Below are 20,527 nucleotides of genomic sequence, written 5' to 3'. Positions count from 1 at the left end.
AAATACAAAAAATTAGCTGGGCGTGGTGGCGGGCACCTGTAGTCCCAGCTACTCGGGAGGCTGAGGTAGGAGAATGGCGTGAACCCCGGAGGTGGAGCTTGCCGTGAGCCGAGATTGTGCCACTGCACTCCAGCCTGGGCAACAGAGCAAGACCTCGTCTTTAAAAAAAAAAAAAAAAAAAAAAAGTTTCTTCTCAATAGTTGGGTGAAAAATTCGTTGGTCATAGTAAATTCTTTGATTCATTCTACTAGACATCCTTATAGACTACTGTGAATGGACAAAACGCAAGCTCAAACCATGTTTTATCTCCGCTGTCACGCCACAACAATCAACACAGAAGACTCTTGTGACTAAATGTGGGGAGGGTTTCCCCACACACCAAGCAAACAATCAGTTCTGCAGTGGATACCAGCTGGGTGTCCTCCAATTCAGTCATTACACTGTCTTCCTGGAGATAGCATCAGATTCCACAGATTCAAGGTTCAGTCCCACAAGGCTGCACTCTGCTTCAGATGCCAGTAGCAAGTCCAGGCTTCTGGTCATGAGTTCCCATGACCCCCTCTTCAAGGTAGATTCATCTGATAGAGCAGCTCACAGAACTAAGGAAACACTTATGTTTACTGTTTTATTATAAAAGATATTACAAAGGATGCTGTAAAGATATGCATAGGGCGAGGTATGGGGAGGGAGAGTGGAGCTTCCATGCCATCCCTGGGCACACCACCCTCCAGGAACCTTTGTGCATTCAGCTGGCCAGAAGCTCTCCAAACCCCGTCCTTTTGGGTTTTTATGAATGCTTCATTACATAGGCCTCAATGATTAAACTGTTAGCCATTAGTTACCAACTTAACTCTTGTCCCCTTTTACCTCCTTGGAGGTTGGGGGTGTGGGGCTGAAAGTCCCAACCCTCTAATCCTGCCTTGCCTTTCTGGTGACCAGACCCCATCCTAAAGCTACCTATAAGGCTACCAGCCATTAGTCAATCAGTATCATACAAAAAGATAACACTGAGGAGTTTCTAAGGATTTTAGGAGTTGTCTGCTAGGAAATGGGAATGGCCAACAAATGTATATTTCACAATATCACAACTGCTTTTTGTAGGCTAGTAGCAACATCATTGTCTTTCAATGACAGTTTAGGTATACTTCCCAGATTTGCCACTACCTGGATTTATTACTGTGGATAATTTATTAATCTCATTATTGTTCAATGTTCACCTTTGTAAAATAGAGCTAATCATATCTTCTGTTAAAATAAAAACTTCAGACGAATTAAATTTAACAGAGTTTATAATTGAACAAAGAATGTTTTTCTAATCAGGCAGCTCCTGGAACAAGAATAGGTTCAGAGAGACTTCCAGCAGCCGCATGGCTGAAGAAGATTTATGGACAGAAAAAGGAAAGTGGCATACAGAATATGGAAATGAAGTACAGAAACAGATGGATTGGTTACAGCTTGGCATTTGCCTTATTTGAAGATGGTTTGAACAGTTAGCTGTAATTGATTGGCTGAAACTCATTGTTTGCTACACAAGTAGCTTATATCCTATTTACCCATCCAGTTAGGTTACAGTTTTTTGTTTTTGTTTTGAGACAGAGTCTTGCTCTGTCACCTAGGCTGGAGTGCAGTGGCATGATCTCAGCTCACTGCAACCCCCACCTCTCAGGTTCAAGCGATTTTCCTGCCTCAGCCTCTGGAGTAGCTGGGACTACAGGCCCGCACTACTACGCCCAGCTAATTTTTGTATTTTTAGTAGAGATGGAGTTTCACTGTGTTGGCCAGGCTGGTCTCAAACTCCTGACCTGAGGTGATCTGCCTGCCTCGGCCTCCCAAAGTGCTGGGATTACAGGTGTGAGCCACTGCGCCTGGCCTAGGTTACAGTTTACTATGTTCAGAGAAACCTCTAGGCTGAACTTAAAAGATGTAAGGAGGTAGCTTTAAGCAAAACTTAACAGTTATCCCCTTTGATCTACCCCCCAAATTTGTGTGTGTGTGTGTGTGTGTGTGTTTTTAATGAATTGGCATTCATGTCACTCTGTCACCATCATAAATTTACTTATTTGGTCTCAAATCCCACTGGGAAATAGCAGAACAATGGGTTTTGTAAAATGGGAACAAGGACTTCAAGTTACTTTTTCCTAAGGGTAAGAGTAGAGGGGACCTCCTTGTGCTGAAATTTCCTGTTTTCAGGAGAAAAACAAAACCTGGTCTATTTTAGGATCTATTTCTTTCTTCAGTGTTTCAGTGTAATTGTCTCACATTTAGCATGAGTGACTCCATTTTGGTTTGGTGTGGTCTGTTGGAGCCTTGTGCATAAGCTTAGTCCAAAACAATGACCTCCTATAATTTTGTTTAAAAATTCCTCCCTGGCCAGGCGCGGTGGCTCAAGCCTGTAATCCCAGCACTTTGGGAGGCCGAGACGGGCGGATCACGAGGTCAGGAGATCGAGACCATCCTGGCGAACATGGTGAAACCCCGTCTCTACTAAAAAAATACAAAAAACTAGCCGGGCGAGGTGGCGGGCGCCTGTAGTCCCAGCTACACAGGAGGCTGAGGCAGGAGAATAGCGTAAACCCGGGAGGCAGAGCTTGCAGTGAGCTGAGACCCGGCCACTGCGCTCCAGCCCCGGCGACAGAGCGAGACTCCGTCTCAAAAAAAAAAAAAAAAATTCCTCCCTTTTGGTTAGGTCCTCACTTAGGTAAGAGTGTGACCAAAACTTAGGACCTTAGCACCACTCTCAGTTACTGAGATTTTGGGTTTCTGGTCTCAGTACGTCATTCATAAGTATGGCGTCCTCATGCTCACGCATTTCTTTGAGTTTTTGTTCCAATTCAAGAGAGACCATTTGACATTCTGCAGATGGCCATATGCAAACACTTAAAACTTTTGGGAGAGTATAGTATCCCAGGGAGACTACTCTTATGACTATCAGGAGAATAACCCCAAGAGTTTGGAGTATGCTCCTTAGCCAAGGTCCCCATGAACCAAGCCACCTAAAATCAAATAGATCAAAGAATAAGCTAGAATAAGAGTCTGCTTGTTTCAACCAAGCAGCCTATTTGTTAATCCTCTACAACTGAATCTCTGTAATAGCCAATGTATTCCTCCATGTTCAATAAGAAGTATCAGCAACTGCACAGATATTTCTGTTTAGCCAGTAACTAATCTAGAGCAGTTCTATTATCTAGCACAACTTTAGCAAGAGAATTTAAAGTCTTTTGTGTAACCATAGTCTTTGTAGTAGAATCTGCTAAAGAGCCTATAAATTTCTAATAGGCTGGAAAATTTAGAGGGATAAATTTCTAATCATTGCCTCGTTAACTCCAAACCATAGGCCAGGCACGGCAGCTGACACCTGTAATCTGTAATCACTTTGGGAGACTGAGGTAGGCAGATTGCTTGAGCTCAGGAGTTCAAGACCAGCCTAGGTAACATGACAAAACCCTGTCTCTACTGAAAATTCAAAACTCATCTGAGCGCAGTGGTGCACGCCTGTGGTCCCAGCTATTCAGGAGGCTGAAGTGGGAGGATTGCTTGAGCCCAGGAGGCAGAGGTTGCAGTGAGCCGAGATCATGCCACTGCATCCCAGCCTGGGCAGCAGAGCCAGACCCTGTCTCCAAAAAGAAAAAGACACACCATAGAAAAATAAATGAACAAATATGCCCATCCAGAAGAGAGAAGGCCTCCTGGCAATATTCTCTTTAACCTGTATTGACAATGTTCTCTGTTTTTTTTTTTTCTTTTTTCTTTTTTTTTTTTTTTTTTTTTTTTGGAGATGGAGTCTCGCTCGGTCACCCAGGCTGGAGTGCAGTGGCTTGATCTCGGCTCACTGCAATCTCTGCTTCCCGGGATCACTCGATTCTCCTGCCTCAGCCTCCCAAGTAGCATAGGCATGTACCACCACACCCGGCTAAATTTTCGTATTTTTAGTAGAGTGGGGTTTCACCACTAACGTTAGCCAGGATGGTCTCCATCTCCTGACCTCGTGATCTGCCTGCCTTGGCGTCCCAAACTGCTGAGATTACAGGCATGAGCCACCACACATGACTGACAATTTTCTCTTTAAACTATGATGTAGCTTAAGAGGAGTTGGCCAGTGCTCTGTTTCTGACTGATTATGAAGCAACAAAGGTACCATTAAAATTTCTCACCCACATTGGCCCTTCATCTTCCTTCTATCAAGGCGTAAAGTTCTCTGTGGGTGAGGGTTTTTTTTGAGACTGAGTCTTGCTCTGTTGCCAGGCTATGATCTCGGCTCACTGCATCCTCCACCTCCCGGGTTCAAGTGATTCCCCTGCCTCAGCCTCTCGAGTAGCTGGGACTACAGGCATGTGCCACCATGCCTGGCTAATTTTTTGTATTTTAGTAGAGACAGGGTTTCACCTTGGCCAGGATGGGCTCGATCTCCTGACCTCATGATCCACCCGCCTTGGCTTCCCAAAGTGCTGGGATTACAGGCGTGAGCCACCGCACCCAGCCAGTATGAGGTTTTTTTATCCTTCACAAATAAAAGTATACCCTATGAGTATATACAAGAGACCCCTTTTTCAGTTCAGTTGTTCATAACAGGCATGAACTTGGAAAAAATTGAGAACTAAAAGCCTCATGATAGCAGAGAAGTCTTGATGCACGATCTTGGGAAATCTGTCCACATCTAGGAGGCCATCTGCTTCTCGGGAGAAACTTCCCTCGTTAGCTTTACCTTAAGTTCTCCCTCATGGGTGTATGGTTCCAAGAGTCTGGGTGGGCCTTTCTAAGCTGTGAGATTACAAACCCAAGCTTCAAGGTCCTGAAGTTTTGCTGCAGTGTGGGTGACAAGGGGAGTCTTTCTCTGATGTGTTTCCAAAAGATCCAGCCTCTCAATTCTAGATCATGAAGGGTTTGCTTGTCTTCAGTCAGTGGTCCGTGAAAAGCTTTCTTTACCTGCTGAAAGTACATTTTGGCATAATGCATTAAAGCCTTGCAGCATTTAGTCATGTTAAAGTTTAGAAGCAGAAGATACAGGAGGTTCTATTATTAGGAGCATAAGCCTTCCAGTGACTATTTCATAAGGGGTCAACTTTTGTTTTTCACTGGAAGTGGATCTGATCGTCATCAATCTGAAACATCTTTGACCAAGGCAATCCAGATTATTCAGTTAGTTTTGCCTAATGCTCTTGTATTAAGTAATACCTTATTTAACTGTTTTATAGCTAGTCCAGTGAGGCAAGTACCTCTATCACTGGAGATTTCTTCAGCAATGTCCTGTGAGAGAAACACATTTCCTAATAACCTTTTAGCTACTGTTATAGCATCAGCCCACTTGTATGAGAAAGCTTCTGTACAACCAGAAAATATGCACTGAAAATCACAATTGAATGAAATCCCTCTGTAAAATGTTCAGATGTATCAGAAAGGTACCTGAAGTTTAGGTAGTCTTCTCAAGATTATGGGTTCAACAAACTATACATTGGTCATAAACCATTTTAGCAATTTGGAACAGTCACAACACCAATGTGTGTGTGTGTGTGTGTATGTGTGTGTGTGTGTGTGTGTGTATGGTTTTGTTTGTTTGTTTGTTTGTTTGTTTTGAGACATAGTCTCACTCTCTCACCCAGGCTAGAGTGCAGTGGCGCGATCTCGGCTCACTGCAACCTCCGCCTCCCGGGTTCAAGCAATTCTTGTGCCTCAGCCTCCCAAGTAGCTGGGATTACAGGCACCTGCCACCACGCCCAGCTAATTTTTTGTATTTTTTAAGTAGAGACAGGCTTTCACCGTGTGGGCCCAGGTGGTCTAAAACTCCTGACCTCAGGTGATCAGCCCACCTTGGCCTCCCAAAGTGCTGGAATTAACAAGTGTGAGCCACCATGCCCAGCCAATATATACATTTTATCTCTTCCTTGATGAATCATGGAATACAGCTTCTAGTAATGGAAGTTTTAAGGACTCACGAAGGAGCAGGCAGCCATCCAGTCTCTTCATGAGTCCATGCTTAACACTGGAATTGTATTGCTTAACACTGGAATTGTATCCTCTTACATAGCAATTTTCTTTCTCCAATGGAGGTGCACAGCACTGTTTATTAGGTGGGTTATCATAGGTAATTTGACCTGAACCACGGAGTTCATTCAAATTATGTATCTTAACAGTTTCAGTACTGACTGAGTTAGCATGAAAATCTAGCCAAGTATTTTCTTGGTATTCATTTAATTCTTGTGCTGCTTGGGTTAGCAGCTTTATGTATCACTCAGTCTCTTCAATATGGTTCTGGTAATTCTTAGTTCAAATGATATGATCCTAAAGTTACCAGAAGCCTATCTTCAAGAGTGCTTATCAAGGTCCATTTCATCTTTTCCATGAACCTCCTTGAAGACAAAATAGGATTTTACTTGCTTGTGAAGTTATTTTTAATAACTGCCATACATTTATTTATTTATTTATTTATTTATTGAGACAGAGTCTCACTCTGTCACTCAGGCTAGATTGCAGTGGCACGATCTCAGCTCACTGCAACCTCCTCCTCCCTGGTTCAAACGATTCTCCTGCCTCACACTCCTGAGTAGCTGAGACTACAGGCGCACACCACCATGCCTGGCTAATTTTTTTGTATTTTTAGTAGAGATGGAGTTTCATCTTCTTGGCCAGGCTAGTCTCAAACTCCTGACCTCAAATGATCTACCAATGTTGGCCTCCCAAAGTGCTGGGATTACAGGAGTGGACCACTGCACCCAGCCTGCCATTATTTTATTTATTTATTCATTTATTTATTTATTTATTTATTTTGAGATGGAGTCTCATTCTGTCGCCCAGGCTGGAATGCAGTGGCGCAAACTCGGCTCACTACAACCTCTGCCTCCCAGGGTCGAGCAATTCTCCTGCCTCAGCCTCTCGAGTAGCTGGTATTACAGGTGTAAGCCACCATGCCTGGCTAATTTTTTGTAGTTTTGGTCGAGCCAGGGTTTCATCATGTTGGCCAGGCTGGTCTCAAACTCCTGACCTTACGGTCTGCCCACCTCGGCCTCCCAAAATGCTAGGATTACAAGTGTGAGCCACTGCGCCCAGCCGCCGTTACTTTGAATAGCAGAAACCGCAATTACTTTTGCAACAGCCTAATATTAGAAACTGCGTTAGAGGCCGGGCGCGGTGGCTCAAGCCTGTAGTCCTAGCACTTTGGGAGGCCGAGACGGGTGGATCATGAGGTCAGGAGATCGAGACCATCCTGGCTAACACAGTGAAACCCCGTCTCTACTAAAGATACAAAAAACTAGCCGGGCGAGGTAGCGGGCACCTGTAGTCCCAGCTACTCGGGAGGCTGAGGCAGGAGAATGGTGTGAACCCGGGAGGCGGAGCTTGCAGTGAGCTGAGATCCGGCCACTGCACTCCAGCCTGGGCGACAGAGTGAGACTCCGTCTCAAAAAAAAAAAAAAAGGAAACTGCGTTAGAATTAAGCAATTAACTGTGGAAATGACTTTAAATGGTCATAAAGACACAATTGACAAGGAAATTTGGTTGTTTATGTAGCCTATAATAATTTAACATAACCATAATTATGTCTGATAACATATACTGAGATATATGAGAATTTTCATAATCGTATACAATTTTGGAATATATATTAATATTTATAAAAATATAACTCGAAGTTTAAACATCACTTCTTATTTGACACTGTTTCTCATGTAATTTTATGTGTAAAATAGCCTGTTTATTATCTCTCTTGACTGTTGCCTAGGCATAGCTGTAAGGTAGAATACTCAGTTCTTCCAAAATTAAGGATCCCATTTTTTGCCTTGAATCTTGGTGGGTGGATCACCTGAGGTCAGGAGTTCGAGACCAGCCTGGCCAACATGGTGAAACCCCATCTCTACCAAAAATACAAAAATTAGCTGGGCATGGTGGCGGGTGCCTGTAATCTCAGCTCCTTGGGAGTCAGAGGCAGGAGAATTGCTGGATCCCAGGAGGTGGAGGTTGTAGTGAGCCGAGATCGCTCCATTGCACTCCATCCCAGGCGACAACAGCAAGGCTCCATCTCAAAAAAAAAAAAAAGAGAGAGAGAAAGAAAGAAACAAAAGTCATAGACATAGGGCACAAAAATCTCTGTGAATTTACAAAAGCCAAAGTTCACACCTTCTTATTTGCCATTAACTGCCAGTTTCTGCCTGACTCAGTTAAACATCCAAGGCCTCTCACTGAATCCAAGTCAGTTAATTATCAGATCCAGTCTGATTCTGGACCTGGTCCAGTTTCTGTGATGACTTCTGAACCCATTTCAGATTTTAAAATTTGCTCAAACAAATTCAGATAGCTCAAAACACAAATCGATGGAGCTTCAGAATCTGAGTGCTTACCCACAATCCCCAGTTGCTGCAAGAGAGGAATAGACACGGTGAGTCTGACTGGTACCATGCATTATCACTCAGTGCTTCTGGGGATTGCTAGAAACTCTACTTCGGATCCCACTTCTGATACCATCTGTTAAAAGAAAAACTAGACAAATTAAATTTAACAGAGTTTAATTGAGGAAACAATGATTCACAAATCAGGCAGCCCTTAGAACCAGAATAGGTTCAAAGAGACTCTGGCACCACCATATGGTTGGAGACTTATGGACAGAAAAAGGAAAGTGATGTACAGAAAATGAAAGTGAGGTACAGAAACAGCTGGATTGCTTACATCTTGATATTTGCCTTATTTGAACATGATTTGAACAGTTGGTTGCCTTTGATTGGCTAAAACTCAGCAATTGGTGCAAGAATAGGTTACAGCTTGTTTACACATGCAGATGACCATTCACTATGTACAGAGAAATCTTTAGGCCAAACTTTAAAAATGTAACGAGACAGCTTTAGGTAAAATTTAATGTGACACTACCTACCAGGTGAGGATTAACTAAGATCCTTATTTTTCTGTTGAGGATCTTGAAGGAGTGGTTAAACTCCTTGTTTCTGTTTCCTTACTTTCCAAGATGTGGCTTTCATCTCCACCACTTTTTCTGTCTTCTTCAGATTCTGTCCTTCAGCTTCAAAGTGCTCAAAAATCTTCTGTTCAATTTTTTTTAATCAGCAATTTTCATATTACCTAACTTAATCTCTTAGGCTTCCAGACCTCCATTCTCGCTCCTCCCTTGAATCAGTGCTCTGCTAAAACTGGTTCCTGGAAGATTTCCTGTATCTTTATGCTTATCAGTTCCAATGGTCTCTTCTTAGCCATTATTTTTCTCAAAATTTGACCCCACCCCCCCCTTTTTTTTTTTGAGATGGGGTCTCACTCTGTTGCCCAGGCTGGAGTGCAGTGATACAGTCACAACTCACTGCAGCCTTAACTTCCCAGGCTCAAACGATCCTCCCACCTGAGCTTCCTAAGCATCTGGGACGACAGGCATACGCCACCATGCCCAGCTGATTTTGTTTTTTTGTATACATAGGATCTCACTATGTTGCCTAGACTGTTCTCGAACTCCTGGACTCAAGCAGTCCTCCTGCCTTGGCCTCCCAAAGTGCTGGGATTACAGGCGTGAGCCACCGCACCCTGCCAACCTTCTTGACATCCTCCTCTCTTACCTTCTGGTTCTTTAGTTTACATTTTCTGACTTCTTTTCCTTTTCATTAGCTATCTCCTCTCCTTTGGGATTCTCACACAGTCTCAGGGCTTCTGCTGTCACCCTTGTTTGAGAAATTTGGCTGTCATGAAAGAACACCAACTCCACTTGTGACTAAACCTACTCTGAAACATTTAGGCTTCTCTTTGACTAAGAGTAACATTCAAAATCAGTATGACATTTATTTATTTACTTTATTGAGACAAGAGTCTCACTCTCTCACCCAGGCTGGAGTGCAGTGGCATGATCTCAGCTCACTGCAACCTCCACCTCCTGGGTTCAAGCGTAAAATCAGTATGACATTTAATATCTTTCACCAGTCTCCTAAGTCCTTTATCGTTACTCCATTTTCACATATTCTGGACAAAGAAACTGAAGCACTATATTCCTTCTATCTCCCTGGCCTTTTTTTCCTGTTTCCACTCATGCAGCCCTTTACTGAGAATGCCTCCTTTCTCTCTCTACCCGTCAGTATCCTCTCCGTTTGTCAGTTTTTGTGCAAAATACAATTGTATTATAATGATTTTATAAATGTATCACCTCTGGAATCTAATTTTCTTGAAGAAATGATCCTTGTCTAATTTAAACCTCTACTTATATAAAGTATGCCAATAACGAAACATTCTTGAGTGATACAGAGACCAGTTTACCTCAGGCCATTTCAGAATTTGCCTTGCCTTCTTCATGGCAAGAAGAAATTAGAATGTGAGAAATAAAATTTTTTTCTATTTAATTCTGTTCATCCCTTTTTATTAATCCCAAATCTCTAAATGGATGCTTTAATGATCACGTAATATATTTTTTTCCTCCAGAGTTTTTATCCCCCTGCTTTCAAGTGAAATGTCACAAGATGGCTTATTACAATGCTATGATTATTTGACCTTGAAAGGCAAAAAAAAAAAAAAAAAAAAAAATTTCCATTGTTTTTCAAACTTGAACTTTTTTTTTTTCACTTTATATTTGTTATTCACAGCTTGAATAGATGTCTCAGAATCATGGGTTTGTGGCTCTTGTTCAGGCTGAGTGAAAATACTCAATTTCGTACTTCTTTAATTAAGCACCAATAAGGAATAAGAGAAGGGAATTTCTACAAACTCCATCTCTGTCCTGAAGGAATCAGTGTTTTGAGCAAAGATCACTCAGATTCTTGACTTAGGACCTCAGTTGTTTTAAAAACAAGTGAAGCAATTGTTGCTCATTATTGCTTATTTATACTGAATTCAAAATTTTCTATAAATATCAAATTGGTGGCCAGGAGCAGGGGCTCATCCCTGTAATCCCCAGCACTTTGGGGGGCCAAGATGGGTGGATTGCCTGAGGTCAGGAGTTCAAGACCAGCCTGACCAACATGGTGAAACCCCATCTCTACTAAAAATACAAAAATTAGCCAGGCGTGGTGGCACATGCCTATAATCCCAGCTACTTGGGAAGCTCAGGTGGGAGGATCTTTTGAGCCTGGGAAGTTGAGGCTGCAGTGAGTTGTGATTGTATCACTGCACTCCAGCCTGGGCAACACAGTGAGACCCCATCTCAAAAAAAAAAAAAAAGAATTGGTTTTGGGGGGTTTTCAGTGTAAATGAAAGTACATTAAAATGCTGCCTGCCTCATCTGTTTGTTTCGAGACAGAGTCTTGCTCTGTCACCTAGGCTGGAATGCAGTGGCACAATCTTGGCTAACTGCAACCTCCACTTCCCAGATTCAAGTGATTGTCCTGCCTCAGCCTCCCAAGTAGCTGGGACTACAGGTGCCTGCTACACCACCAGACTAGTTTTGTATTTTTAGTAGACATGGGTTTTCACCATGTTGGCCAAGCTGGTCTCAAACTCCTGACCTCAAGTCATCCTCCTGCCTCGGCCTCCCAAATTGCTGGGACTATAGGTGTGAGGCACCGCACCTGGCCTCATCTGTTTTTAAATTTTGTTTTTATATTTTTAAAAATGTCCTCTGAGGGCATAATCTTTTCTGCTATCCTAGTGTGAGATAGGTAATACTATAGAAATTCTGGCTCTACCATAATCATTTGAGCTTTGGCCAAATATGTCATATCTATGAAACTGTTTTCTGACCTGTAAAACAGGAATAATACTTGCCCTGCCTCTTTCTTATGAATCTTGTGAGATCAAATTAGAAAATATACAATACCAAAAATGTATCAAGCTTTTACCATGGTCTTGGGTGGTGTGCTAAGTGCTTTACATGTATGATCTCATTTAATCTTCACACCAACCCTGTAATTGAAGTAATCCTTTTACAGATGAGGAAAACTGAAGTAAGTGCCTAAAATTTTATAGCTAGTACGTAGCAGAACTGGGAATGGAACTCTCCATACTAACTCTAGAGCTGAGCTCTTAACCAGCGTATACTATTAGTAATGCTCCTTGTAAACTACAGGATGCCATGTAACTGTATAGAATGTTCTTAGTTTGCAAAATGGATTACTGACCGACCATTGCCTTTGACGTCAGTAGTCTGGTGACCTCTCATATATGGAGCACACAAATCTTTGCTTCATCCTTCCATTCCCTTCCCAAACTTCCCATTACTACTTTGTAGGAATTCATGACTAGACAAAGGTTTTATATTTAGTGGTTTCTCCTTCTAGGGGTTTCACAGACCAGCTGCGTAAGATTTCTAAGGATGCAGGGATGCCCATCCAGGGCCAGCCATGCTTCTGCAAATATGCACAGGGGGCAGACAGCGTAGAGCCCATGTTCCGGCATCTCAAGAACACATATTCTGGCCTACAGCTTATTATCGTCATCCTGCCAGGGAAGACACCAGTGTATGGTAAGGATATCTTAAGACTGCATTTTTCCTCAAGTACTTGATATCCTTTTAGGATTATGCTAAAACATATCCTAAAACCTTCAAATATTAAAATTATTTTATGGTACAGTATTTTAAACCATGTATTATTACTTGAAGACAAATTAATATAGAAAACTAAATAGTCCAAGATGAGACACTGTAAAAAGAGTTTCAATAGTAAAAAGAGGCATCACATAACAATGGCTAAAGGAAGAATTATTGAGTAAAAATGGCATTGAGATAATTTGAGTATCAGTATAATATAGTGGTTAAAAGCACAGGCTATCAAATTAAACTGTGTTTCTCAATATTCAGGTACTGCTGGTTCTATTACCTGTGTAATTTGGCTGAATTACTTAATCACACTAGCCCTTAGTTTCCTCATCTCTGGACCTGGGATACTATTTATGTGTGTATGTGGTATGTATGTATGGGATAGGATCTCACTCAGTCTTTCAGGCTAGAGTGCAGTGGTGCGATCATGGCTTACTGCAGCCTTGACCTCTTGGGCTCAAGCAATCCTCCTGCCTCGTCCTCCCAAGTAGCTGGAACTACAGGCATGTGCCACCACACTGGGCTAATTTTTAATTTTTTTGTAGAGACAGGATCTCACTATGTTTCTCGGATTGTTCTCAAACTCCTGGGCTCAAGCAATCCTTAAACCTTGGCCTCGCGAAATGCAGGAATTACAGATGTGAGCCACTGTGCCCAGCCTCTTTCTGGTTTTAATTGGGCATTTTATATGATTCTATTTTCTTTCCTCTTTTAGTGTATCAGTTATACTTCCTTTATATATAGCACACATACTGTGGGATACTAATAATACCTAATCCATATATAGGGTAGTTGTAAGGATTAACTGAGTCTAGGTATACAAAGGGCCTAGAATAGCACCTGTCATGTAAACAGTAAATGTTAACTTTTATTATTAAAAACGAAATTTTGTGAGATTAATAAGCTAAATATAAATCATTGAATCATAGAAAAATACAAAGAAAATATAATTTTCAAACCACTGAATGGGGTAAAATCATGTAAGTTTAGAAATAATAGAAGAAATCGAAAAAGAAAATTGTCAGATTTGATTGAGTAAACACTAAAATTTTTTTCTTTCTTTTTTTTTTTTTTTTGAGACAGAGTCTCGCTCTGTCACCCAGGTTGGAGTGCAGTGGTGCAATCTCAACTCACAGCAAGCTCCGCCTCCTGGGTTCATGCCATTTTCCTGCCTCAGCCTCCCGAGTAGCTGGGACTACAGGAACCTGCCACCATGCCTGGCTAATTTTTTTGTATTTTTTAGTAAAGACAGGGTTTCACCATGTTAGCCAGGATAGTCTCAATCTCCTGACCTCATGATCCTCCCACCTCAGCCTCCCAAAGTGCTGGGATTACAGGCATGAGCCACCACACCTGGCCTTTTTTATTTATTTATTTATTTTATTTTTATTTTTATTTTTTGAGACAGGGTCTCGCTCTGTTGCCCAGGCTGGAGTGCAGTGGCATGATCGCGGCTCACTGCAACCTCCACCTCCTGGGTTCAAGCTGTTCTCCTGCCTCAGCCTCCCTAGTAGCTGGGTCTATAGGCATCCTGTGCCACCATGCCTGGTTGATTTTTATATTTTTAGTAGAAACAGGGTTTCACCATGTTGGCCAGGGTGGTCTCAAACTCCTGACCTCAGGTGATCTGCCCACCTTGGCCTCCCACAGTGCTAGGATTACAGGCGTGAGCCTAAATTTCCTACGTGTCACAGATGTACTAAAATGGAAAGAAAACCAACAGAGTGTGGAAAATATTTGTAGCAAATAGAAAAAAATTTGTAGCAAATAAACAAGTAGTTTATTATTAGTTAAATAAAAACCTTCTTTTTTTAGATTAATGAGAAAAGAATGTAAACTGAAATTTTTTAGTAAAAACAAAGCAAGTAAATATATGAGAAAATATTTGTTTTTATTAGTAGTTAAAGAAAAATTCAGACTAGATGCGGTGGCTTGTGCCTGTAATCCCAGCATTTTGAGAAGCCGAGGTAGGCAGATTGCTTGAGTTCAGGAATTCGAGACTAGCCTGGGCAACATGGCAAAACCTCATATCTGCAAAAAAATAGAAAAATTAGCCAGGCATGGTAGTACACATCTGTGGTCCTAGCCATTTGGGAGGCTGAGATAGGAAGATTGCTTGAGCCCAGTAGGTGGAGGTTGCAGTGAACCAAAATCATGCCACTGCACTCCAGCCTGGGCAAGAGCAAGATGCTTTCTCAAAAAAAAAAAAAAAAAAGTACCAATCAATAAAGGGAAAAATGTGCTACTAAATTAGCAAATATATTTAAATATTATAATACCTAGCGCTTGTGAGTATGCAGTATATTAATACATGGCTGATGGTAGTATAAATTGATATTACCCTTTTCATCAAAACTGTAAACATGCCTGGGCTGGTCTCAAACTGCCCTCAAGTGATCCTCACGCCTCAGCCTCCCAATGCTGGGATTACAGGCATGCGCCACTGCTCCTGGCCCCTCCTGGTTTTAATTGAGCATTTTGTATAATTCTACTTTTCGTTCTCTTTTAGCTTATCAATTAGACTTCCTTTAAAATGTTTTGTGTTGTTTTCCCTAGACTTTTTAATATATATTTACAATTAATCTAAGTCTACTTTTGAGTAACATTATACCACTTCCTAGATAGTGTAGAGATACCTTGTAACAGAATGCTCACAATTTTTCCCTTCTGTACCTTATATTTCTGTCATTTATTTCACTTATCTATTAGCTATAACTACCCAATACACTGTTGCTATTACTATTTTGAACAAATAATCATCTATTAGCTCAATTAAGAATATGAAAATACAAGATTTTATTTTACCTGTATTTATTTGCTGACCTTTAAACTTCCTTCTTACTTTTGTTTTGTTTTGTTTTTTAGAGACAGGTCTTGCTATGTTGCCCATGCTGGAGTTCAGTGGCTATTGTCAGGCATGACCACAGCGCACTGCAGCCCCAAACTCCTGGGCTCAAGTACTCTTCCCACCTCAACCTCCTCAGTAGCTGGGACTCCAGGCATGACCCACACTGTACCCTGCTTTTCCTTCATTTATGATTTCTGATCTGTATCATTTTCCTTCTCTCTGGAAAATTATTTTAATATTTCTTGCTAAGCATTTCTACCAGCAAGAAATTCCTTGTTTTTATTTGTTTGAGAAACTCTCTATTTCTCCTTCATTTTTTTTTTTGAGTCACATAATGATTTAATATTTACTTGCAAATCATTCACTCACATAATTTCAAGTGCTAAGTCATTCTGGAATTCTTACATTCTGACATTGAGAATATTCACATGTTGTACAGCCATCATCAGCATCCATTTCCAGAACTTTTTTTTCATCATCCCAAACTGAAACTCTTTATCCATTAAACAATAACTTTAATATCCATTAAACCTCATGTAACCCCTAGAAAGCACTGTTCTACTTTCCGCTTCTATGAATTTGACTATTCTAGTTTCCTTGTGTACATGAATCCTATAATATTTGGCCTTTGGCATAATATCCTCAAGGTTCATCCATGTTGTACTATATGTCAGAATGTTCTTCCTTTTTCAGGTTGAATAATATTCCATTGTGTGTGTGTGTGTGTGTGTGTGTGTGTGTGTGTGTGTGTATATATATATATATATACACCACATTTTGTTTATTCATCTATTGATGGACACTTGGGTTGCTTCTACACTTTAGCGATTGTGTAATGCTGCTGTGAACATAGGTGTACAAATATCTCTTCACAACACTGTTTTCAGCTATTTTGGGTATACACCTAATAAGGGGCATTGCTGCATCATATGGTAATTCTTTTTTTTTTTTTTTTTTTTTTTTTGAGACGGAGTCTCACGCTGTTGCCCAGGCTGGAGTGCAGTGGCGCGATCTCGGCTCACTGCAAGCTCCACCTCCTGGGTTCACACCATTCTCCTGCCTCAGCCTCCTGAGTAGCTAGGACTACAGGCGCCCGCCACCGCGCCCGGCTAATTTTTTGTATTTTTTAGTAGAGACGGAGTTTCACTGTGGTCTCGATCTCCTGACCTTGTGATCCGCCCGCCTCGGCCTCCCAAAGTGCTGGGATCACAGGCTTGAGCCACCGCGCCCGGCCAATCATATGGTAATTCTATTTTTAATTTCTGAGGAACCTCTGCAGTGTTTTCCACAGTGGCTGCACCATTTTACATGCCCACCAACAGTGCACAGGAGTTCCAGTTTCTCCACATCCTCACCCCAATGTTTGTTATTTTCTGGCTTTTTCATAGTAGCCATCCTAATGAGTGTGAAGTGGTATCTCATGTTTTTGATTTTGCATTTTCCTAAATGATTGTAGAGATGTTGGACATCTTTTCATGCGCTTATGGGTCATTTTTCTGTTTAGAGAAATGTGTATTGTCATTTGCCCTTTTTTTTAAGGCAAGGTCTCACTCTGTCACCCAGTCCGGAGTGCAATGATATGATCATAGTTCGCTGCAGCCTCCATCTCCTGGGCCCATGCAATCCTCCTGCCTCAGCCTCCTGAGTAGCTGGGACTAAAAACATATACCATCATGCCTGGCTAATTTTTTTAAAAAATTTGGTAGGGATGGGGTCTTGATTTGTTGCCTAAGCTGGTCTCTAACTCCTGGGCTCAAGCAATCCTCCCGCCTCAGCCTACCAAAGTGCTGGGATTACAGGTGTGAGACATTGCACCCATTTTTCTGTTTTTTATATATAAAAAGTTATGCTGGGTGCGGTGGCTCACACCTGTAATCCCAGCACTTTGGGAGGCCAAGGCGAGTGGATCACTTGAAGTCAGGAGTTCAAGACCAGCCTGGCCAACATGGCAAGACCCCATCTCTACTAAAAATACAGAAATTGTCTGGGCATAGTGGCTCATGCCTGTAGTCTAAGCACTTTGGGAGGCTGAGGCGGATGGATCACCTGAGGTCAGGAGTTCAAGACCAGCCTGGCCAATGTGGTAAAACCCCATCTCTACTAAAAATACAAAAAAAAAAAAATTAGGGCATGGTGGCAGATGCCTGTGATCCCAGCTACTTCAGGAGGCTGAGGCAGGAGAATCGCTTGAACCCAGAAGGTGAAGGTTGCAGTGAGCCAAGATTGCGCCATTGCACTCCAGGCCTGGGCAGCAAGAGCGAAACTCAGTCTCAAAAAAAATAAAAAAATAAATAAAAATACAGAAATTAGCTGGGCGAGGTGGCACACACCGGTAATCCCAGCTACTCGGGAGGCTGAGGCAGGAGAATTGCTTGAACCTGGGAGGCAGAGGTTGCAGTGAGCTGAGATCACGCCACTGCACTCTAGCCTGGGTGACAGAATGAGACTCCATCTCAAAAGAAAAAAGTTATGGCTGGGTGCAGTGGCTCTTGCCTGTAATCCCAACACTTTGGGAGGCTGGGGCAGGAGGATCACTTGAGCTCAGAAGTTTGAGACCAGCCTGGGCAACATGGTGAGACCTCATCTCTACTTAAAAAAAAAAAGGCTTGGTGTGGTGCATGCCTGTAGTTCCAGCCACTCGAGAGGCTGAGGCAAGAGGATCGCTTTAGCGCAAGTGATTGAGACTGCAGTGATCCGTGATCGTGCCACTGCACTCCAGCCTGGGTGACAGAGTGATGAGATCCTCTCCAAAAAAAAGAGAAAAAAAAGGTTACACACACCGAAATATTTATGATGGTTATAATGGCAGAGAGGGGAAAGGAACAGGGGACTTTTATTCTTTGTGCTATAATACCTCTGAATTTTTAAATTGAAGATGAGAGAATAGGATTGAAAGCTGTAAGTGTTCTGTGATTACAAGTACATTAAAATGATATAAATGAGAAAATTATTGGAAGAGAGTACTATAAAATGATAACAAGGGAATATGTACATGTTTCATTTTATGCTTTTCAGTTATTGCGGTTATACTATGATAAAAATATACCTTTTATACAAAGAAGAAAACAACTAGAAAAATTGTCACTAAATACTTAAGCTAATCTTTAAAGCAGTATAATTTCAATTTTAACAGCATCACCTTAGTACTGTATTGGCATAATTTTTGGTATCCTGTAATACAATGATGTATTTTAAGGGGGAAACATAGTAGCTTTATTTTCAGTATGTAAAATTGTTTTCAGGTCTTTTTTTCTGACTAGAGGTTTTGCATCTGTTCCGTAGCGGAAGTGAAACGTGTAGGAGACACACTTTTGGGTATGGCCACACAATGTGTTCAAGTCAAGAATGTAATAAAAACATCTCCTCAAACTCTCTCAAACTTGTGCCTAAAGATAAATGTTAAACTCGGAGGAATCAATAATATTCTTGTACCTCATCAAAGGTAAGATATGCTAATCACTTATGAAAATATTATTTTTTATATCTTCATTTGTCTACATATGACCATATCTAACTACTATAAGAGCTGTGTAAGAGACCCCCTTAATAATTCCTACCGTGGGAGATTCATAGGCATTTTGGTAAAAAATTAAAATAATCTGGATTGGCAAGGGTCAGAGATTCTCTTGTGAAAATGCCCCCCACAATTTTGTTTTATTTTTTATTTATTTATTTTTTTGAGACAGAGTCTTGCTCAGTCGCCCAGGCTGGAGTGCAGTGGCGCGATCTCAGCTCACTGCAAGCTCCACCTCCCGGGTTCCCACCATTCTCCTGCCTCAGCCTCCCAAGTAGCTGGGACTACAGGCACCTGCCACCACGCCTGGCTAATTTTTTGCATTTTTAGTAGAGACGGGGTTTCACCATGTTAGCCAGGATGGTCTCGATCTCCTGACCTCGTGATCCGCCCACCTCGGCCTCCCAAAGTGCTGGGATTACAGGCGTGAGCCACCGCGCCCGGCCCTTTGTTTTATTTTTTAAGCAAAGAATGAAGCAACAATGCAGTGAGCTGAGATCCGGCCACTGCACTCCAGCCTGGGCAGCAGAGCGAGACTCCGTCTCAAAAAAAAAAAAAAAAAAAAAAAAAAAAAAGAATGAAGCAACAAAAGCAGAGATTTATTGAAAATGAAAGTACACTCCACAGGGTGGGAGCAGGCTCGAGCCCCAGCAATTTTCATTTAGTATGCAAAGTACCTCTTACCTAGCCAGAAAGTATCCAGAGATTGATTTCTCACTGGAGAGCCCAGCTTGAAGAATTTTCACTTTATTTGGTAATCATCTTCAATCTGGTTTCATGAGGCTGCTCACTTACCTGGAATGTGAAGGACAGAAGGACCTGGGGGCCCAGATTAGTCAATTAAGTAAGCCATATCAGCCCTCCTGCTGTAGTCAGTGAGAAAGCATATTACTGTTCGATCACCCTTCTTCGAGCTAGAACTCTTAGGAAGTGTGAGACACCACGACCTAGAAACAGAAGGTAGCTTATTGTGCAAGTCTCTGAGGAAGAGGCCACTTTTCAGAGAATTGAACAAGTTCCCTTTTAATAGTTGAAGCAATTAGGCCTCCAAAAAGTTAACTACCCACCACAAATAAACATTAGAATAAGGATTGGACCATGTTTTTTCCTCTTTTTCCATGCCACCTCTACTTTCTACCCCTGTTCAATATGAGATGAGATCCATAAATGAGATAAATAAATAATTTTATCAACAAGTCCAACATGGTGAAACTTCATCTCTACAAAAAATAGAAAGATTAGCCATGTGTGGTGGCACGTGCCTGTCGTTCCAGCTACTCCAGAGGCTGTGGTGGGAGGATTGCCTGAGCCCGGGGAAGTCAAGGCTGCAGTGAACCGTGTGCACTCCAGCCTGGGCAACACAGTGAGACCCTGTCTCAAAAAAACAACAATAACATAAAGTAAAATAAAAGGAAATGCTAGCTACTTTATGACCATTGAATATATGTTACTCAAATTTATACTTTCGGCCAGGGCGTGGGAGTAGTAGATTCCCAAAACCCCTTCCAGTCTAAAGTGTAATGATTCCTTTTTCCCTGGAGAGATTACACAGGTTTAAAATATAAGTTGATTTTTAAACAGTGATAAAAATTTGTGGATCATAAGGAAGTTTATAATTTTGTGCCCATGTTGGAGAATACTAGCATCTGTTAATATGAATATAGCCCTTTTCAACCACCAGCATCACTATTTTAGACAAAATTCTGCTGTGAGTAAGACTTTGGAT

General features: G+C 41.6%; 1 protein-coding gene and 1 long non-coding RNA gene across 15 annotated transcripts in view; one reads left to right on the top strand and one right to left on the bottom strand.

Annotated features, from left to right (window-relative positions):
- Positions 1-20,527, top strand: part of LOC105494707 (argonaute RISC catalytic component 3) — a 143,998-nt gene that overhangs the window by 83,818 nt on the left and 39,653 nt on the right. For all 12 annotated transcript variants that reach the window (XM_011763419.3, XM_071096103.1, XM_071096101.1 and 9 more), the window contains 2 exons: positions 12,180-12,364; positions 18,570-18,729. In XM_011763419.3, coding sequence (XP_011761721.1) covers positions 12,180-12,364; positions 18,570-18,729 — 345 coding nt within the window. The remainder of the gene's footprint in view (positions 1-12,179; positions 12,365-18,569; positions 18,730-20,527) is intronic.
- Positions 112-19,716, bottom strand: LOC105494706 (uncharacterized). Of its 3 annotated transcripts, none has more exons than XR_011623180.1 (3): positions 19,486-19,716; positions 8,328-8,466; positions 112-4,926 (listed from the first exon to the last, which is right to left on the bottom strand). It is a non-coding gene; the product is annotated as an uncharacterized lncRNA (long non-coding RNA). The 3 variants fall into 3 exon arrangements; XR_011623181.1 differs by having other exon boundaries at positions 8,328-8,451; XR_011623182.1 differs by having other exon boundaries at positions 8,328-8,451; positions 19,597-19,716.

The sequence above is a fragment of the Macaca nemestrina genome, chromosome 1, assembly GCF_043159975.1.
Source record: "Macaca nemestrina isolate mMacNem1 chromosome 1, mMacNem.hap1, whole genome shotgun sequence".
Taxonomy (NCBI): domain Eukaryota; kingdom Metazoa; phylum Chordata; class Mammalia; order Primates; family Cercopithecidae; genus Macaca; species Macaca nemestrina.
The sequence above is the reverse complement of the archived record's forward strand: the minus strand, read 5'-3'. Positions and strand labels throughout refer to the sequence as shown.